The sequence below is a fragment of the Armigeres subalbatus genome, chromosome 3 (genome assembly GCF_024139115.2).
Source record: "Armigeres subalbatus isolate Guangzhou_Male chromosome 3, GZ_Asu_2, whole genome shotgun sequence".
In the NCBI taxonomy this organism is placed as follows: Eukaryota; Metazoa; Arthropoda; class Insecta; order Diptera; family Culicidae; genus Armigeres; species Armigeres subalbatus.
The window spans coordinates 244,466,160-244,484,360 of NC_085141.1; the positions used below are offsets into that span (position 1 = coordinate 244,466,160).

General features: G+C 38.8%; 1 protein-coding gene across 1 annotated transcript; it reads right to left on the bottom strand.

Annotated features, from left to right (window-relative positions):
* Positions 1–1,235: 1,235 nt before the first annotated feature.
* On the bottom strand, positions 1,236–17,822 carry LOC134222071 (malonate--CoA ligase ACSF3, mitochondrial). The gene is made up of 3 exons (XM_062701224.1): positions 16,966–17,822; positions 3,159–3,251; positions 1,236–3,089 (listed from the first exon to the last, which is right to left on the bottom strand). The coding sequence occupies exons 1-3, from the start codon at positions 17,339–17,341 to the stop codon at positions 1,591–1,593; spliced, it is 1,968 nt and encodes a 655-aa protein (XP_062557208.1). The 5' UTR covers positions 17,342–17,822; the 3' UTR covers positions 1,236–1,590.
* Between the last annotated feature and the right edge of the window lie 379 nt (positions 17,823–18,201).

The following is an 18,201-nucleotide window of genomic DNA, read 5'->3' on the forward strand; positions in this document are numbered from 1 at the left end:
TTCCTATGTTATTCATGAATAACATAAAATAGCATCCTAATAGCAAATTTTGTTATAATAATAAAATTTGTTATTATTATGTTATTGTATGGAAGAACAGAACAACAAATGAAGAACACATTTTGCAATTATAACAAAGTTTGTTATTCATTTATCATGTGCATTTTCAACATCCCGGGTAGAACAAAACAGCAAAATAATATCAAATTTTACTATTAATATATGAATAACTGAATAGCAAAATATGATATTAGTTTGTTTGATGTAGTTGCTAAAATAGCAAATAACTCATAAATAACTCATTTTGCTATTATAATAACAAACCAATAGCAAAATATTTGAAGGAAAGAAAATATCAAAATCAGTTATTATTAATATGTTGAAAATGGGAATGATAAATGAATAGCAAACTTTGCTATGATTGCAAAATGTGTTCTTCATTTGTTGTTCTACTCTTTCTTACAATAACATATAAATTGCAAATTTTACTATTATAACAAAACTTGCTGTTGGGATGCTATTTTATGTTATTTATGAATAACATAAGAATAACTAAATCTGATATAACAGCATAATTTGTTATTATTATGTTATTTGTTTGTTATTCACTTCTACCCGGGAGTGAATTCAAAGAATTATTCACATCGCAATAGACAGCTGTTTAGTGTCCATTGTTTGTGTAAACTTTTTAAAAAGTTTTCTGCCGATATGTATGCTTATTAGGGTGGCTCAAATTAGTGTGGAAAAAACTTTTTTACATTTTTTTTTTGAAGGGCCAGCCTTTTATTCGGTTCTATTTGATGCCCTGATGCTCTGGACACAATTTCAGCAAAATTGGTCAACTTTTGGGCGGTTTTAGCACCGCCCAAAAGTTGACCAATTCTGCTGAAATTTTTATATAGAAAAAAAATTATGCAGAAATATCGAAAAACAGCGATTTGCGGTTAGACGGCACAATTTACGATGAAAAACTGTTATACTGATCCAGATCTTGAAGAATTTAATACAGAATGTTATGCTGAAAACCGTGAGAAGATTAGTATTTACCCGCCGAGAAAATCTAAATCTAACATGAAATCTGTATTTCTGGTAGCCCTAACACATGAATAAAGCTTAAAAAAAATTCTGGTGGCCTAATTTGTTAATTGGATAGAATATATAAGTATGGCTTTCGAATATATGTTTTAGATAAAATGAAGCCACTAAGACACATTTTCATCAGTACTTCAACAACGTTGTCAGTGAATATTTCGAATTGTATTTATCGTAGCTTTTCGGCTAACATTAAATAGAGTAAGCTACAAAAAAATGCTTACAACGATTGTTAGATAGAATGTTTTTAGATATTAGCATGTGCTTCTCGTAAATATTTATGCAAGTTTGACCCTGCTATTGATAAGTCTTTAATCATGACACATAGCTAATCTAGTTCATTCGCGTGACACAGTCTAACATCGATGACTAGCTGTTACTTATCCCATGATCTTATAATATACCATTTCTCGCCTGTTACGGTGAGCAATGTTGTGATATTACACAGAACTAAGTATTAATAGAACAAAAAAAAACATAAACATGATACGTCCCAACTTACTTCACGACTTTCTCCTGATTTTGCTGTTCGTCGGCATTTAATGTTTGGATCAGTTCCTTCTTATTGATCTTACCCATGGCGTTCCTGGGAACCTCGGAAATCAGCTTCACTTCCTTGGGAATCGCCTGTTTCGGCAGCTTCTGTTCGAGCCATACTAACAATCGAGGAATGCTGAACGTTTCGGGATCTTTGACACTGATTACGGCGACCACTTTGGATCCCCAGGTCTCATCTGGAAGTCCAATCACAGCGACGTCTGTTGTTTGTGGATGTTCGTGGATAGCGGTTTCGATTTCCAATGCAGATAGTTTGAAACCGCCAGATTTGATAATATCGACAGATGTTCGTCCGAGGATCTTGATGGTTCCTTCACTGTATTCTGCGGTATCGCCAGTTTTGAACCATCCATTTTCAAATTCAGCTTTTGTTTCTTCTGGTTTTTGCCAGTATTCACTAAATACAGAACGGCCTTTTACGTAGATATTTCCAGCAATACTTTGATGTTCGATGGAGCCTACCACGTTCGCATCTGTAGCCGTGTTCCAATACCCCTCATTTGCCTTTCCTTCAAGGAGCAGCTCCTTGTTGTGTTCTTTATCGACGATTTTAACGCTTACGCCTGGCAAAGGCATTCCAACGCATCCTTGTTTGCGTACCCGCGTATTGTCTTGGATAAGTGGATTCGAAACAGCCATACCAATTTCTGTCATTCCATAGCGTTCCAGCAAGTTATGACCACTGATTTCATACCATCTGTTGAAAATTGTGCCAGGTAAAGGGGCCGAACCGGAAATCATCAATTTGATCTTGTTTTTACAATGAGTCTTCACGTAGTCAACCATTCGAGCATTCTTCTCGAATACGTTGTCGTATTCTTTGATAAGTAACCCATACATCGTTGGAACACCCATAATCATGTTGACCCGTTCCTTGCTCGTCATGTTGACATTCAGTATGTAGCTCCATACACTACTGCTATCGAACTTGGGCAGCATGACACATTTAGCTCCAACGGACAAAGGCAAATTCAATGCAACGACGGTTCCATGGACGTGGTTCAGAGGAAGCGCATGAAGTACGGAGTCGTTTCCCTTCACTTGCCAAGCATGTGATAATGAATTAAATTGTGCATCTATGTTGGCATAACTGAGTACGACACCTTTTGGTTTGCCAGTCGTTCCAGAGGTGTACAATATCATGGCGTTGCCATCTCGATAAAATTCTCCATTCAGGCAGCCTTCAACCACCAGACTGTCGTTGAGTTGCAGCAAATTTTCTCGTTTAGGATCCAGATAAGATGTGTCTTCTTCTCCAGGTTGCTTGGCTTCGCTCTTCAGCAAATCATGATGTACCAGAAGCAATTTCCTGTCCAACTTAGTTGCCAGAGGCTGGGCAATGTTCTGGAATTCGGGTGTCGAAATAAGTAATGAAGCGTCGGAATCTTTAATATAATACTCGAGTAAGTCTTGTGGATATTTTGGATTCAGTGGGACAGCTGTAAAAGGGTAGCAAAGGTACGTTATTGAAACATGTGATAATCATTGTGCTAACAATCGTGGCTTACCAATTTGTCCGGAAAACCAACATGCCCATTGGCTGATTACGTATGTTGCATTGTTGGGACAGATAAATGCTACTCGTGATTGTGATGCGCTTCCTATAAATAAAAAAATCAATTAATAAATACAAATCTGTTGGGAGAAAAAATATTTGAAGCTTTTTTAGTGGAATGTATTCAATCGTCTAAGACGAGTTAAGTACTCCATTCAATTCCACCTATTATTTCGATAATTTTGCAGATACGTATTTCGACCACAACTGTGTGGTCGTCTTCAGTGTCTCGTACTTGACTCGACTTCGAAGTCGAAGTCAAAGCCGAGTCAAGTACGAGACACTGAAGACGACCACACAGTTGTGGTCGAAATACGTATCTGCGAAGTTATCGAAATAATTGGTGGAATTTAATGGAGTCACTTAACTTGTCTTAGACGATTGAATAATCTGTTATTCCAAATAGCTCTTAATTCTGACTAAAATAAGAACGAAACATGAAAAATTAAAAAAAATAAAAATTGGGTTGAAAATATATATTGATTTTTTTTCTAAATTTTATGAGAAATGAGACACATGAGCTTCCCATTTTGAAATCTTTCTGATTTTGTCGACCAGTGTAATCATTGAAAGAGGTCAAATTCTGTTGCAAGCAAATCTTATCTGCAAAATGTTTTGTTATTATCAATTTATGACTCCGATTTATTCTTTCGTTGTGCGTCTGCCACTTCAACACAAAGAAAGACTAGGCACATAAAATTGTAAAAACGGCAAAAATGATTGAAAATACACTTGGGCTCTTCAATTATTAACTTTTAACACACTACCACCACAACTGAAACACGAGTCACGGTAATAGCTAATAGACAGTATTACAAAAATGAAACTGAGAGATCGCCCAAATTCTGGGCGAAAGCGGGCTTCAAAAGAATAAATCACGTACTATTGCAACTTGTCAATTCCGGTAAAATGCTTTTTTTAGAAGAAGGAATTCCTCCGTATACTCCTATAGGAATTCATCCGCAAATTCCTTTAGGAAGTCTTCCGAATATTCCTACAGGAATACCTCCAGGTATTCGTCCAGAAGTGCCTTCGTAGATTCATCCAGATAATTCTACGGTTATTCCTCCAGAAGTTCTTCCGGATATTCCTTCAGGAATTCGTCCGGATAGTCCTCGAGGAGTGCCTCCGCATAATTTTCCAGATATTTCTACTCCAGGAATTCTTACGCATATTCCTCCAGAAATTCGTCGGGATATTGCTCCAGGGCTTTCAACGAATATTCCTCCAAATATTCATTCGGATATTCTTCCAGAATTTTCCGAATATTTGTCCTAGAATTCCTTCAGAAATTCTTTCCGTAGTTCCTCTTGATATTCTCCCAGGATTTTTTTTGGATGTTTCTCCAGGAATTCTTCAGGATATTCCTACGGAAGTCTTCTGGAGTAATTCCTAGAGGAATATCCGGGGGAATCCCTGTAGAAATATCCGGTGATATTTCTGATAAAATGCCGAAAATATTTCTGGAGGAATATCCAGAGAAATTTATGGAGGAATATCCAAAGGAATTCCTGGGAAAACATCAGGAGAAATTACTAGAGAAATATTCGTACAAGTTCCTGGAGAAATATCTGGACAAATTCCTGGTGGAATATACGGAGGAAATACTGGAGAAACATCCAAAATTCTGAGACGAATATCCGGATGAATTCCTGGAGGAATTTTTGAAATAAGGAATATTCGGAAGAATGTCTGGAGGAATATCCGAAGAAATTGTGTTTTGCAAAATTCGGTTCCGTTATGCGATCATTATTGGAGAGAGGTACGGAGAAGCAAAAATTTCAATTGTACAATTTAGAGATTAATTCAAATTTGGAAAAAAAAAGTAGGTCCACGAAGTTTTCTAGCAGCATTCCTCGATAAATTTCAATAGGAGATTGTCAGCTGGGATAAGCGAAATTCCTTTCCCGAGTTATAGCCATTTTAGTACGAAAACAGCGTTCTACCGCGAGAAAGCTTTCCTCAGACCTTAAGAAGACAACTTTAAGGGGTGGTGGTATGATCTTTGGATCTACTATGTTTTCCGGAATGCACAATCGTTACAAAATTTAATAGTGATCAACTACACTTTATTCTCTGTCGAATGCAACTTTTTGCGAAAGAATCGGTTACGAATCGCTCAACATAAGACGGAGGTGGTTATAATATCGTTAACAACCGCAAATCGGTTCAACAAGCAGTGATTAACGTGGGTAAAGTCGCGATCGCATCAAAGCGGAGTTCGAAGCTCCTTGGGGTCGTAATAGACGACAAACTGAGCTTCGCCAGCCATGTCAACTATGCATGCAAGAGGGCTTCGATTATTGTTGCGGTATTATCGAAGATGATGTCCATCAATTCCAAGGTGTGTGCCAGTAGACGTATCTATTCTCAGGTACGTCGGCCCGTCCTGGGTGAGAGCTCTGGGGGTAACCAGTTACCTGCGGAAGCTGAAGAGCACGTACCGCTTGATGTGTCTCAGAGTGATATCTGCCTACCGCACGATATCACACGACGCAGCCTGCGTAATTGCGAGCATGATGCCAGTTCGGCTGGTCATCCGGGAAGACAAGGAGCATTTTGAGCTACGTGGCATCAGAGGCGCCCGCGAACGCATCCAGATGACTTCGGTTGCCTGATGGCAGCACGACTGGGATAATTCTTCTAAAGGTAGCTCACTGGCTGATACCTGACATATCGCGCTGGGTGGGGAGACTCCATGGGGAAGTTCATTTCCATCTGACACAATTCCTGTCAGGCCATGGCTGGTTCCGGCAGTACCTCCACATGTTTGAGCACACGGAGAGTCCCGTCTGCCCTAACTGCCCAGGTGTTGATGAAACTGTTCGTATGTCCTAGTTTCGACGTCGAAAGAAGAGCTACTGGGGTTAGACAAAAAGGTTGAGATAGGCAAAATTTTGTCGAAGTTCAAATCAGCATAACTTTGCGTAGAATAGTCCGATTTTGATGAAACCGGGACCATCGGACGCGGAAACTCTTCTAGTATACTGTCCTTATGCAAAACTTTAGATTGGCCATGGGCCACCGGAGATGTTCCGGGTTTTTCGAGGGTATGTCAAAAATGCTTGTTGCTGCTTGTCATTTTATGCGACGTTTACTCGCATCATGTTTTATGCTTTCCCAAGAAACTAGAACTAAAATGCTGATCAAAATCCGAAAATCCGTTAGGTATAAGCAGAGTTATGGCTTTTTTCGTGAAAACGGTAGCGGATGGGTCATACTATATTCATTGTCTTTGAAAAACATGAATTTTGACACCCATATATGCATGGTTCCAGATGGTGCCAAAAGCGGCACCTCCTGGAAGGCTTTTGCAACCTGCTATAAGGGTGGCAGTGGACTCTATATTTCTTTAATCATTGTCTCGCAAAGCCATGAAGTTAGATACTCATATTTGTATTATTCCGATCTGTTATCATTTCATCATGTTACCGGAGCCGTTTTTACGGAAATAGCCATATCTCTGTGTAGTTTTGATGAATTCTTGATCTACAGACACCATTGGTTGGCATATTAATTCTAGTTTTTGGAGAGAGCATAAAACATTATAAAAGTAAACGTCACATTAAATGACAATCAGTGGAAAAAATGCATTTTGAACATACCCTCGGAAAACCCGGAACATCTCCGGTGGCCAAGGACCAATAGCAGGTTTTGTGAGGGGACAGTATACTAGAAGAGTTTCTGCTTCTGATGGTCCTGGTTTTATCAAAATCGGATTGTTCTACGCGAAGTTATGTTGATTTGAATTTTGACATAATTTTACCTATTTCAACCTTTTTGTCTAACCCCTGTATGCTAGACGTTTGCGGTCGGGACACAACCCCGGATACCCGGAAGTAAGAACCTAAGTAAGTCCCAAATGGTGTGTCAGAGTGTGTGTGCTAGAGAGAGCACCCAAATAAGTCTCAGATTGATGTACTAGAGCGTGAATCAGGTGGTAGGGTGAGCATCCAAGTAAGACTCATATGGTGCGTCAGAAAGAGTGTTAGGGTGTGTCAGAGGGGCCCATGACGTTAGGCATAAGTACATTTTGCATAATGACGTTAGGCATAATTGACGTTTGGCATAATTCTGCCTTCTTTATGTCGGAGGCTGTTCTTTGGGTCATTTTATGCCTAATGTCCATTATGCCTAACGTACATTATGCCTAACGCCCGTTATGTCTAACGTCCATTATGCCTAAAGTACTTATGCCAAACGTCTTTATGTCTAACGGGCTATACCCGTATCAGAGGGTATGTTAGAGAGAACACCCAAGTAAGTATTCATTCGTGATGAGTGCCTGTGTGAGCGTAAATGAGTGAATACATTAAGTACTGCCTATCCCCTAGAAGTAATGCTGGCAGGCAGTTCCTGGGGGAACCAGAGTATTAGTAGAAAGGGTAACTCAAGTAACCTTCCGTTACTTGGGTGGGTTTAGTAGGTCCGGCGTTCCGTCAACCTCACTCCCTGAGCGATAATTTCAGGTGTCTGTTTGCAGATTTGCCTTCATCCCTCTAAAAAAAGACCTTTGCTCAGTTCGTCACGCTCAGTCGATTGGTTTATCACACTATTGGTCTCTGAGCCTCTGAGTTAGGTTTTGGAGTGGAATGATAGCTTTTCGGTACGAGAAAAGCAAAAAAATAGGTTTTTTAGCCTGTTTGAGGGTGGCGTTTTATGACCACCTCAGATTGGCTTTTTCCACATCAAACTTCAATAAGACTAAAAATCAGTTTGAGATAACAATAAAATAAATAAATAAACTCAGTGTAACTCTTGAACCCCTTGACCAAATTCAACCAAATTTGAAACAAATATTATTTAGACCGGGTGAGAGTGTCACAGAGGAATCAAATATAGGGTTAGGCGGGGCAAGATGGGTCACGGGGTAAGATGGGTCAGGGCCGTTTTTTAGCATCGTGTACATTTTAATGTGGAGATTATGACTTTGTAGGAGGAATAATTTGGTTCTACTTTATTATCACTTGATTTGATGATAAAATTTTATTTTGGTCGAGTATGGCAAGGTAAAGTATTTTTTAGCATTGTTTCTTATGCAAAACACACTTTCTATAAAACGTGTAATCGAGCAATGTGAAATTTAAACATTTTTTAGTAACATAGTGAACGTATTATAAGTAATGTAGGTGATGTTATACTAACTGCGTTGAAATAAATAAATTTGATCGAAAATTAGACATTCTAACATGAACTTACAAATGGGGCAAGATGGGTCAGCACATACTGAAGTGCATATTTCGTATTCAAAACATATTTTCCATTGCTGGTTTAATCATTTTAAGGTTACTTTTGACATAATGATGTTAATTTGTTTATTAAAAATGTCTATTTTTTGTTTCTTAGAAAGCTATACTTAGACGGCTTGTTTTCATAAGAATTTTCAGACATTTTTAAATGTAGAGCCATTTCTTCATCCAAGGCTTAAAAATTATTTTTTATTCAATTAAATCATTGGCAATAAAGCTATCTATCTGTGTTTAAATCAATATTGGGAATAAAAACAATATTAATTGCAGTATTTAAAGGTGACCCATCTTGCCCCGCCGTTTGACCTGTCTTACCCCGCCATTTGTTGCTTGACAGGAAAATGGACTTCTACTTTAATGACTCGAAGTGGAATAATAAGTGGAGTTTTTGTTATTTCATACCCCTGGCTTACAGATTATGAGCTATTTTTATAGATCCATGTTGAAAAGTTGTATTAAAATGTTTCTGTTTTGAGATATTCAGGGTTCGCCTTAGGCGACCCATCTTGCCCCATCATACCCTACTCTATTATAATGTGACCAGACCAGACGCATTTTTCAAGCCAAAATCTATGCGAAAGGCACTTTTGGAGGATTCATTTTCGAGCCAGGGACGCAATCCAGATAGGCGTCCCGCGTTTCGCAGGTCGCTTGTTGGTTACATTGCTCTATTAGCAATATAGTCCACTCTGGCTGATTTCGAAAGCAAACACAAAAGGAAGTGTAGTGAAAGAAAACTTTCGAGGGGTGTTCAAACGTATGATGCAATAGGACATCTCTAAATTATGTGCTAGAAATTAGCATATGGTTCCATTTTGATATCTGAGTTTGAAAATAACATTTTGAAAAATGTAATTCAAACAGTTAAAAATTGTTATATTATTGTTAATTTTTCAATAATTACACCTCTTGACTACCCTGACTATAATAACAGTTTCGTCAAGCGTCAGAATTGGAACAGAATCGTCTGTCAGTTACATACATATACAAATGCACGTTTCAAACGTGGCACATGACGTTACTCTTCTTATAGGACTCTACTCTTGACTAACGTATTTCGACGTTAGTTGCCTTTTGTTACGCAAGATGGTGTGGTGGTGCTGTCCGTTGCCTAATAAATGGAGATTCTCAAAGTTGATTATATTGTTAATCTACTAAATTTGGAGGAATGAGAGGGAGGGCATATTTATAAAACGAACAGTTTTGTACATATATGTTTTGCCTTTCTCGTATACAAAGTATACGTAAAGGCTATATGTTCGCTCCGAAAATGAACTTTTTATAGGAGAACCACGAGGCTAACACGATGATACTTTTATGCCCAGGGAAGTCGAGACAATTTCCAATCCGAAAATTGTCTAGACTAGAACCGAGAATCGAACCCAGCCACCCTCAGCATGGTCTTGCTTTGTAGCCGCGCATCTTACCGCACGGATGATGATAATGATATCGTTTGTAAGTATCATAAAGAGCCCCGGCTCTGTTAAGTGTTATACACGCAACCAAATTGATTGCATAAAATCCTTTATAACACTCATTAGAACTGTAGTCACATGACTATATTTTGCTGAATAAGCTTGGGTGAGAGTTGGAATAATGTATTCTCTGCGTCGCGTGTTAAATTAAAAAGTTTAATTGACATGACATCGAAATTCTCCAAAAGCAGCTCCATCTATCGCTTTATGGTTCCCGAGCTATGAAATGTGACACCATAATATGAAAGCTGATTGTTCTCTGCTGCAGCATGATATTGGCAAGAATGATCATGTTAAGTAGATGTACCATTTTAGTGCAACTTTATCATACAGTGCCCTCGCAGTTATGAGACGCACACAGATATGGAACACTTTTGTATTTCAAGCTGAATGACTAACCGAAAAGAAATTGTTTGTCTCTAAATACATTTTTGTAGGAATATTTCATCATTATTCTATCATCTATTGAGGTCAGTTTAGTTCTTAGCGGAAAACAAATGCTATTTTTGTGCACCGCAAAAACTAAAAACCTTCATAATGCTACGAGGTAAAGAACTGAATATTAAGTTGAATGTAATCAAAAGCTACGTCATATGCGTCATACCGTACAGTTCAACCTAAAGCACAGACGAAATGCAACTGTCCGCGATTGCAACTTGTTGCGGAAAAAACAGTTGGGAATTGCTATATACGAATTATGAGTTAATGTGTTTCTTAACTTTTGTGCTCACACATCTTTACTGTCTGTAACAGCCTAGTTAGCCCAGTTTTTTTGGGTTTCCTATTCATATGGGACAGTTATGCGATTACAGACAGTTTACAAGTCGAGCCTCCTATGAAAAGTTCGCTTTCTGAGTGGGACGATAACCTATCGGTAGACCTTTGTTGTACACGAAAGGCAAAATCTGCAAGTGTGGATTTCAAATGTGAGTTCCATTCTCAACATTAGCGCGAAGCTTTAAAAACATTATTCCAACCAGTACCAAATCCGCGTATGTAGTCGCAGCAACCCTGAATATACACTTGGGCTTGGCAAACTGTGGATTCGGAACTCGGAAGAAGTAATCATTAATTATTCATTCTCGAATTATGCCAACTACCCTTAGTTTAAGGGAAAAGCCCTTTTAAATAGAACTATGCATGGAAACTTTCTATAAAAGACGTTAAACCTCTTCACCAGGCTAGCTGTGCTAATGTATTGCATTACTGTGAGAAGATGATAGAAGCGAAGATGAACTCAATGGGTGGTCTTATGTTTCGTACAATTCGTACCAGTAGCTCTCCGCAACGATTAGTTTTGTAGCAAACGAACCAGAACGAAAAACCAATTCATAACGTCGCTTGAACGTGCGATAAATTCGTTCTCATACTTCCGAAATAAAGTTGCAAATATTTTACTCACGACTGATAGAACGTTAATCAAGGCCATTTTTGAAAGTATCCTCTGTGATATGTCTACACCGTTTACACCAACACCGTTATTGCCTTTAATTTATGACTCTGTTGCTTATATACAAAGTTTTTATCCCTAGCTTTGGTGTGTTTTTCAAGTTGACGTAATGCGATATTTTCGTCTGATATTTGTTGTTGTTGTGGGATAAGGTATTTCCTCTGCGGTCTTATTCGACATTTAAATGACCTTAACAGTGGTGTTATATTTTGCATTTTAGCTCGAATATCATAAACCAATTTGTTTTGAGACTGATACAATCATTATCAAGTAGAACGCACACTCAAATGAAAAATGCAACGAGACAGAAGAGCTGTTAATCTTCAGAAAAACAAAACAACATAGTGATATGATTACTAGAAACGTTTTGGAATTATTAACTTGAATAGGAAGAAAAATTCTATAAAACTACATGATCATCTGATAAAATGTTATTCATCAAGGTCTTTTAAACTGAAGTTTCATAAAACTCAAGCATAATCTCAATCTCATATAAGGGGTCAACATAAACTGCGACAGATAGTATGATGCTTGTAAACATGTCGTTTTGCGATAAACAAACCGCACTATTTTTAGCAAACGTATTTTCACCGACAACGTCAGACACATCGTTGGCCCCTCGTGAGAAAGTGGAAAACAAGCAAAACAAATATACGCATCCATTATTGGTCCCGGCGCCGGGTACTCTTAACGGCAACGATGCGATGGTGGCCCGTGGAAAATACAAAATAATCAAGCAGTCATTCGTCATTCGGCAACGTCATCGCGGTTCAGTGCTGGTTTTACGCCGCACCCGCAGCCACGTCTTTTGCAAACATTGCTAGATATATTTGGCAAAAATAGAATTCTTGAGGCGCCTCTTTTTATTTAATGAAGAGCTATTTCCTGAAATTGAGTAAATACGCAGTTAGCCCGACAACTGTACGACCTTGAACTTTTTTTTCACTTTTTAGCGGAGGTGCACATGAATTGCATCATCCTCATTGAGTATTACTGAAAATCTGTGGAATGGAAACCATAGGCAGCGCTAGGTTATCAGATATGTTGTGCATTTTTTTTGTTGAAGAGTTTGAACTACTACACTCAGCGAACTGTACTATCGAAATTCATAACTGGCGCCTTATGAATATTCGACTGATAATTCCACCATCAGTGCTTCTTATACGCAGTTACCTCTTTGAATACCCAAGCGTCGATGGGCGTGTGGTCTACATACCGGCCTCCCGACCCCGACGTCCATGGTTCGAATCCAGTCTGCCGCACTTCACTTTTTTTAAAATGAAAATCATCATTCATAAGGCAACATATTGAAATTCATACCGATTCCTTGTGGCAAATTTCCATAAGGCGTTTTATTGAAAATCGTATGTCCATTTTCCTCAGTGTACGTCCATTAATTAAAATTATTTTGGTATATCCCACAACCTAATATATCAGCGGTTCTTAACCTGGGGAAGAGGCTCGGAAGCATCCTATCAAAAGGCTCGGAAGCATTATTTCAAGAGGCTCGGAAGCATTCTTTCAAGAGACTTGTAAACCTCCTTTCAAGGGGCTCGGATGCCTCCTTTCAAGAGGCTCGGAAGCCTCATTTCGATAGACTATTGAGCCTCCACACAAAAGGCCTTACTACAAAGGCTCAGGAGCCTCCTTTCAAGAGGCTCTGGAACCTCCTTTCAAGAGGCTCGGAAGCCTCCTTTCAAGACACTCGGGAGCCTCCGTTCAAAATGCTCGAGAGCCTCCTTTCAAGAGGTTCGGGAGCCTTATTTCAATAGGCTCAGAAGCCTCGTTCCAAAAGGCTCGGAACCTCTTTTCATGAGCCTTCATTTAGGACGCTCGGGAGCTCCTCTCAAGAGACTCAGCAGTCTCCTTACAAGAGATTCGGAAGCCTCCTTCTAAGAAGCTCGGAAGCTTCCTTCCAAGAGGTTCGGAAACTTCCTTCCAAAAGGCTCGGAAGCCTCCTTCCAAGATGCTCGAAAGTCTTCTTTCAAGAAGCACAGAAGCCTCCTTCTATTCAGCTCAGACTTTCCAAACGGTTCAAAGGCATCCTTTCAAGAGGCTCGGAAGCCTTTAAAAATTTCAAAGTCTTGTAAGAAGCTTGATGTATGAATTTAATTTGAATTGAAAACTTTCACGGGAAAGGGGTACCTACCAAGAAAAAAGTTTGAGAATCGCTGTAATATATGATCAGTCATTTGCCACGGTCTACAATTGCAAAGCAGATGTTCCGATGTTTCGCTTTCAATATTACAAAAGCGAACTTGACCAGTGTTTTACAAATGATATCTGCAGCAAATGATATTTCCAGCTTTTAAGTTCCATTTTAATTGCACTGTTTTACATATACACCACAAAATGGTTCAGGGCCAACAAGCTGCAAATTGGAACTCTGCTTTGTTAGACAGTCTACTATTTTATTCCCTTCAATGGACCCCAGTGTCCATGAATCCAATACAAACATACAGAGTTTAGTTGACACAGGAGCCGCAAGGAGAGAATACATTCCCAAGCAATTCTTGATGTGCATTAAGGCTCAAGACTCCATCACAATGTTTTGAAAATGAATGACTGTTTCGCTTGTTTGTAATAGTGAGGCAATTGGTACGGAAAAGTGCAGCAGCGATAAATAAATTTTGTTTACAACTAGGTTGGGTGGAAATGGGGTGTTAAAATTATGCCAGCTGATGCATAATGTTGCCAGACTTGACAAAATGTTTATTTTATATCATAACACATGTTCACGGTGTATAAAATATATGGGTTTTTACCGGTTAAAATTGTTTATACACCACTTGGAATGTAACAATAGCTTACATAACATGTTTAAATATTTATTTTTGGTTTATTTGTTCAATCCGACAAACAGCAATGATTTTTTCCAATAAATAAATCTGGCAACGGTGAAGAGATGATTATTTTCTTGTGTATGCACACCTTTGTTTGCTTGTTGGCGTGTACGTGGCTGGCGTATACGTTGTATTGTTCGGATTCAATGAAGTTGCATCGCGTAGATTTTGTTCTCGCCATTTCACTTATTGCGCTAGTGAATTTGAGTCTTCCGCATTTTATTGCATTTACAATACGGTCGTCAAATTTGTCTCTCACTTCGATTTTTAGAAAGCAGTTTTCGACAGTTTTTGGACGTGAAGTGAATTAATCGGTAGTTAAGATTGAATAAAAAGGTGAAACTCAGTTAGTGAATATGTTTTAGGAGTGATTAAATCAAGGAAACAGTGGGAAAAGATCAAGTGAAAAATCAAGTGCGTGTGTATGTGTTTGCTCCGAACGTTCGGAGTTAGTATGCGTTCGATAAAAATGCGAATGTCGGTCTAGGAAAAAAGCAGTTTTCAGCGTTTTTCCAGCAATTCCTCAGTAATTGTTAGTTTGGATAAGTGAAAAATTAATATGAAAATGTAATGAATATGCAATGATTGAGGTAAGTCGGCAAATAGCCCCAAAATATTGAATTTAGTTCAAAACTTTATTAGTATTAGTGCGGATTCGAATAAAATCATCGTCATCATCGGATTGATTACGGTTTATAGAGCCTTAAAGAAACTCAATGCTTTTAGTGCAGCTTGGAAGTCAGAAAAAAAGCAAATATTTGCATGTCGATATTTTCATCCCAATATCTGCTTAAAATACAGTTGGCCAATGACCCATCCCATGGCTCCTGAAATGGATATTCCAGGCTCCTGCACTAGTTTATGTATCGATGTATCGTCAGTGAAGAATACAAATGAACCTTGACGAACTTTAGGACCACCGTTATCCCAATCCGTACGCGTCGTTTCGTGCATCATATAGGGAATGTCGTAGTTGTCTTCCGCGTTCAGTGGAATTTATCCAATCTCCGATCATGTTCAACACTGGCCCTCTTTTATAGTGTTGTAGAATGCTCTTATAAACATTTTGTTATTTTTCATACAACATTCAGTTCTCATTTTCGATGTGACTTTTAACTCGACCACAGAATAACCAAAATTTTATATTAGAAATAAAAATATCAAAAAGAGTTTTCAGTTTTTTGTGTTCAGGTTGTGTTATGGTTGTCATTATCCTCTGTCGACTACTACGATTTTACTCACAAATCTAATCGGAGACCCTAGAGGCACAGACAAACAGACATAACACTCGTCAAATTTCCATCGTTCACTGATTTACTGGTCCATTCAAATAATCATTAGTTGGCCAATTGGTCACTAGTGGCGCGCGCATAGGATTTGCTCGAGTTTGACATTTGCTCACTACCGCCATCTGGTTCGTGATTTGCCCAACTAACTGAAATCAACAGATGTCGTTAGTGTTTAAATTACGATGAATTTGATGACTGAATGTTCAATGTGTTATGTCTGTTTGTCTGTGCTAGAGGCTTATCTGGATCTACTCAATCCGATTCCCCTATTTCAAATTTCTTTATAATTCAACATCAAGGACGAAAATCTTCGTTTTATTATCAGTTGCATCGATGCTCAGTAGGCAGCTTCGTCATTGATTCGTGTTTGTTTTGATCAGACGCTCGGCAATGCAGGCACGAACATCTCGCAGCATGCTGTCAAACTTCCATACCAAATTTACTACCTGATCCTCAATAGCCGATTGATAATCGAGCGTAAAAAATGAATATCTAAAGGGGCTGAAATGAATATTTTGAATTACGGTTGATTTGCACCGATAAATAATGATTATTTTACTGTATATACTAAACAGATGCATATATTTTAGGAATCTAACTTCAAAATGTTGAATCCATGCACCGCAGTATGAAATGATATTCATATTTTGAGATTTCAAATTGAATATCAATGTGCCTAGCTGAAGATTCATTTTGACACCGCACACAACAACGCTGACGCCGAAAATCGACGCTTGCTGCTGTTCGTGCACATGCCGTCCTATTCATTCGCACATTCAAATTCGGGAAGGACTAGCAACTTGATTGTGTGTTGGATGTCAGCTGTTTGAGTGTATTTGAAATGACTTTTTCTGTCCCTGTTCAACATATTTCGACCAAGCCTTTCAGGACTGAATTTGATCCACGGGAGGACCTCAGCACTGATAAAGGATTAAACATCGACGACTTCAAATATTGGCGCATTTTAAAAATCACCAATTAGAGCAATCTAAATCAAGATTGTTGCAGATTAATATAGGGTAACAATAAATAATCGAGGTAAGAGTCCCATTGCTGGTAAAGGTTCACAACGTAAAGTTAGAAATATACCAAACCAGGAAACTACCGCGTCTTGTAATTGTGATTGCTTTTGTCTTTATCACATTTAATAGGCTTTGTTGGTACAACCATTATATGTATTTGTAACTGTCATATTATTTGGAACGATATAATCAGTTAGTTTCGATTTACTATTGTGTCAAGGAAGCCAAGGATGCAGTTTTAGACTGTGTGTCACACCTGTCTTATATGGATAAAAAAATAATCAGAAATTTAAACCCCTTTACGATATCGTGCGTATGCCTCTGGTAATCAAGTTGAATCGCCCTGAGACGTAGTACCTATATAGGTATTTATTTTCAACATCCTTCCACAGTTCCTTTCATACGAGGTAGGTACTAACTCTAAGAACTCACCGCAGCAGTTGGAAATCTGCAAGGCCAATCGCTTCACAGCCTCGTAGATCTGTATGAAGCTGTAATCTCCGGTGTGATCCCGGACGGCGGATTTCTCCCCATAGAGCAGCGCCCGCTTGAACGGTGGCACAATGAGATTGCGATTTGTTTCCTCCTCGAACAGACTGGTCAATCGTTGGTGCAAATCAGCATGAACCGCTTCCGGATCTGCCGGCTGCTGGTCCACTCCACCCGTCGTCTGGTGGACCTTTCCAGCTTGCGTCGACAGCGACCGACAGTATTGTGTAACCAGAGACGCTCCGCCGGTGTTACCACCGAAGGCTCCTCCTATTGCTTCAATGCATTTTCTGGCGAGCACTAATCTTGACATCTTCATCCGGATTAACTTCCTAAGCACATTCACCGAAATTTTCACTGGAACTCGGAACGCAGTTCAACACTTCCACAAGCACCTTACTCAAGTGTCACAAATTTTATTTACTTTTCAGCTCTTTTCAGTGAGCTGACGCAACGATGCAACGGGAATGGAAATCGTAGCTAGCCTGGCTAGCGGTGAGTATTTTTTCTCTTTTTCCACGTTTTTCAAAAAAGGCACTTCCCTTACACAAGAAGACAATGATTTTGTTTAGACTGGCTTTCCTACACACCTTTTGCTTTGCTGTTCAGCACCCCACTCTTTATCACTTCTACGCGGATCGCTTTTCCAAGATTCTATTTTTTGGCCTGCATAAGCACCGACATTTGGATTGTTTTTGCCGTTTTTTGCACTCGAACACGAACTCAGCTCGTACAACCAGGACCGATCGGACTTTGTTACGCACGAGGGCAGTGATTTTCGGAAACTGATGTCACCGATGTCACAAAACGCACACAATCGTCACATTCACATGTACGAATGTCAGCAATGAGAAGATAGAAGGTGAGGAAGAAGACCAAATGCAAGTGTATACACTATATATAGACGAATCAAGTAAAAATAAGAAGAAGACACACGACGGTGTAACTTTGACAGATCCTACAGCTCAGCATAGGAGATCTTTTTAAAATGCTTATAATAAATTCTAGACAAAATGTAATTAAAATCTGATTGATGTATGATACGGAAAAAGTTCCGAACTGTATGATAGATACATTTTTGGAAAAAAATCAAAAAATTGAGATAAGCTTCCAGATATGTAATTCGGAACTTTTTCCGTACCGTACATCAATCAGATTTTAATTACAATTTGTCTAGAA

Bases quoted from the DNA above. Each gene is read 5' to 3' on its own strand.
- LOC134222071 (XM_062701224.1), bottom strand. From the start codon at position 17,341: ATGAAGATGTCAAGATTAGTGCTCGCCAGAAAATGCATTGAAGCAATA. The intron at 3,252-16,965 runs GTGAGTTCTTAG...TTTTATTTATAG, and splicing joins GCAGATTTCCAACTGCTGCG to GAAGCGCATCACAATCACGA. The intron at 3,090-3,158 runs GTAAGCCACGAT...ACCCTTTTACAG, and splicing joins TTGGTTTTCCGGACAAATTG to CTGTCCCACTGAATCCAAAA.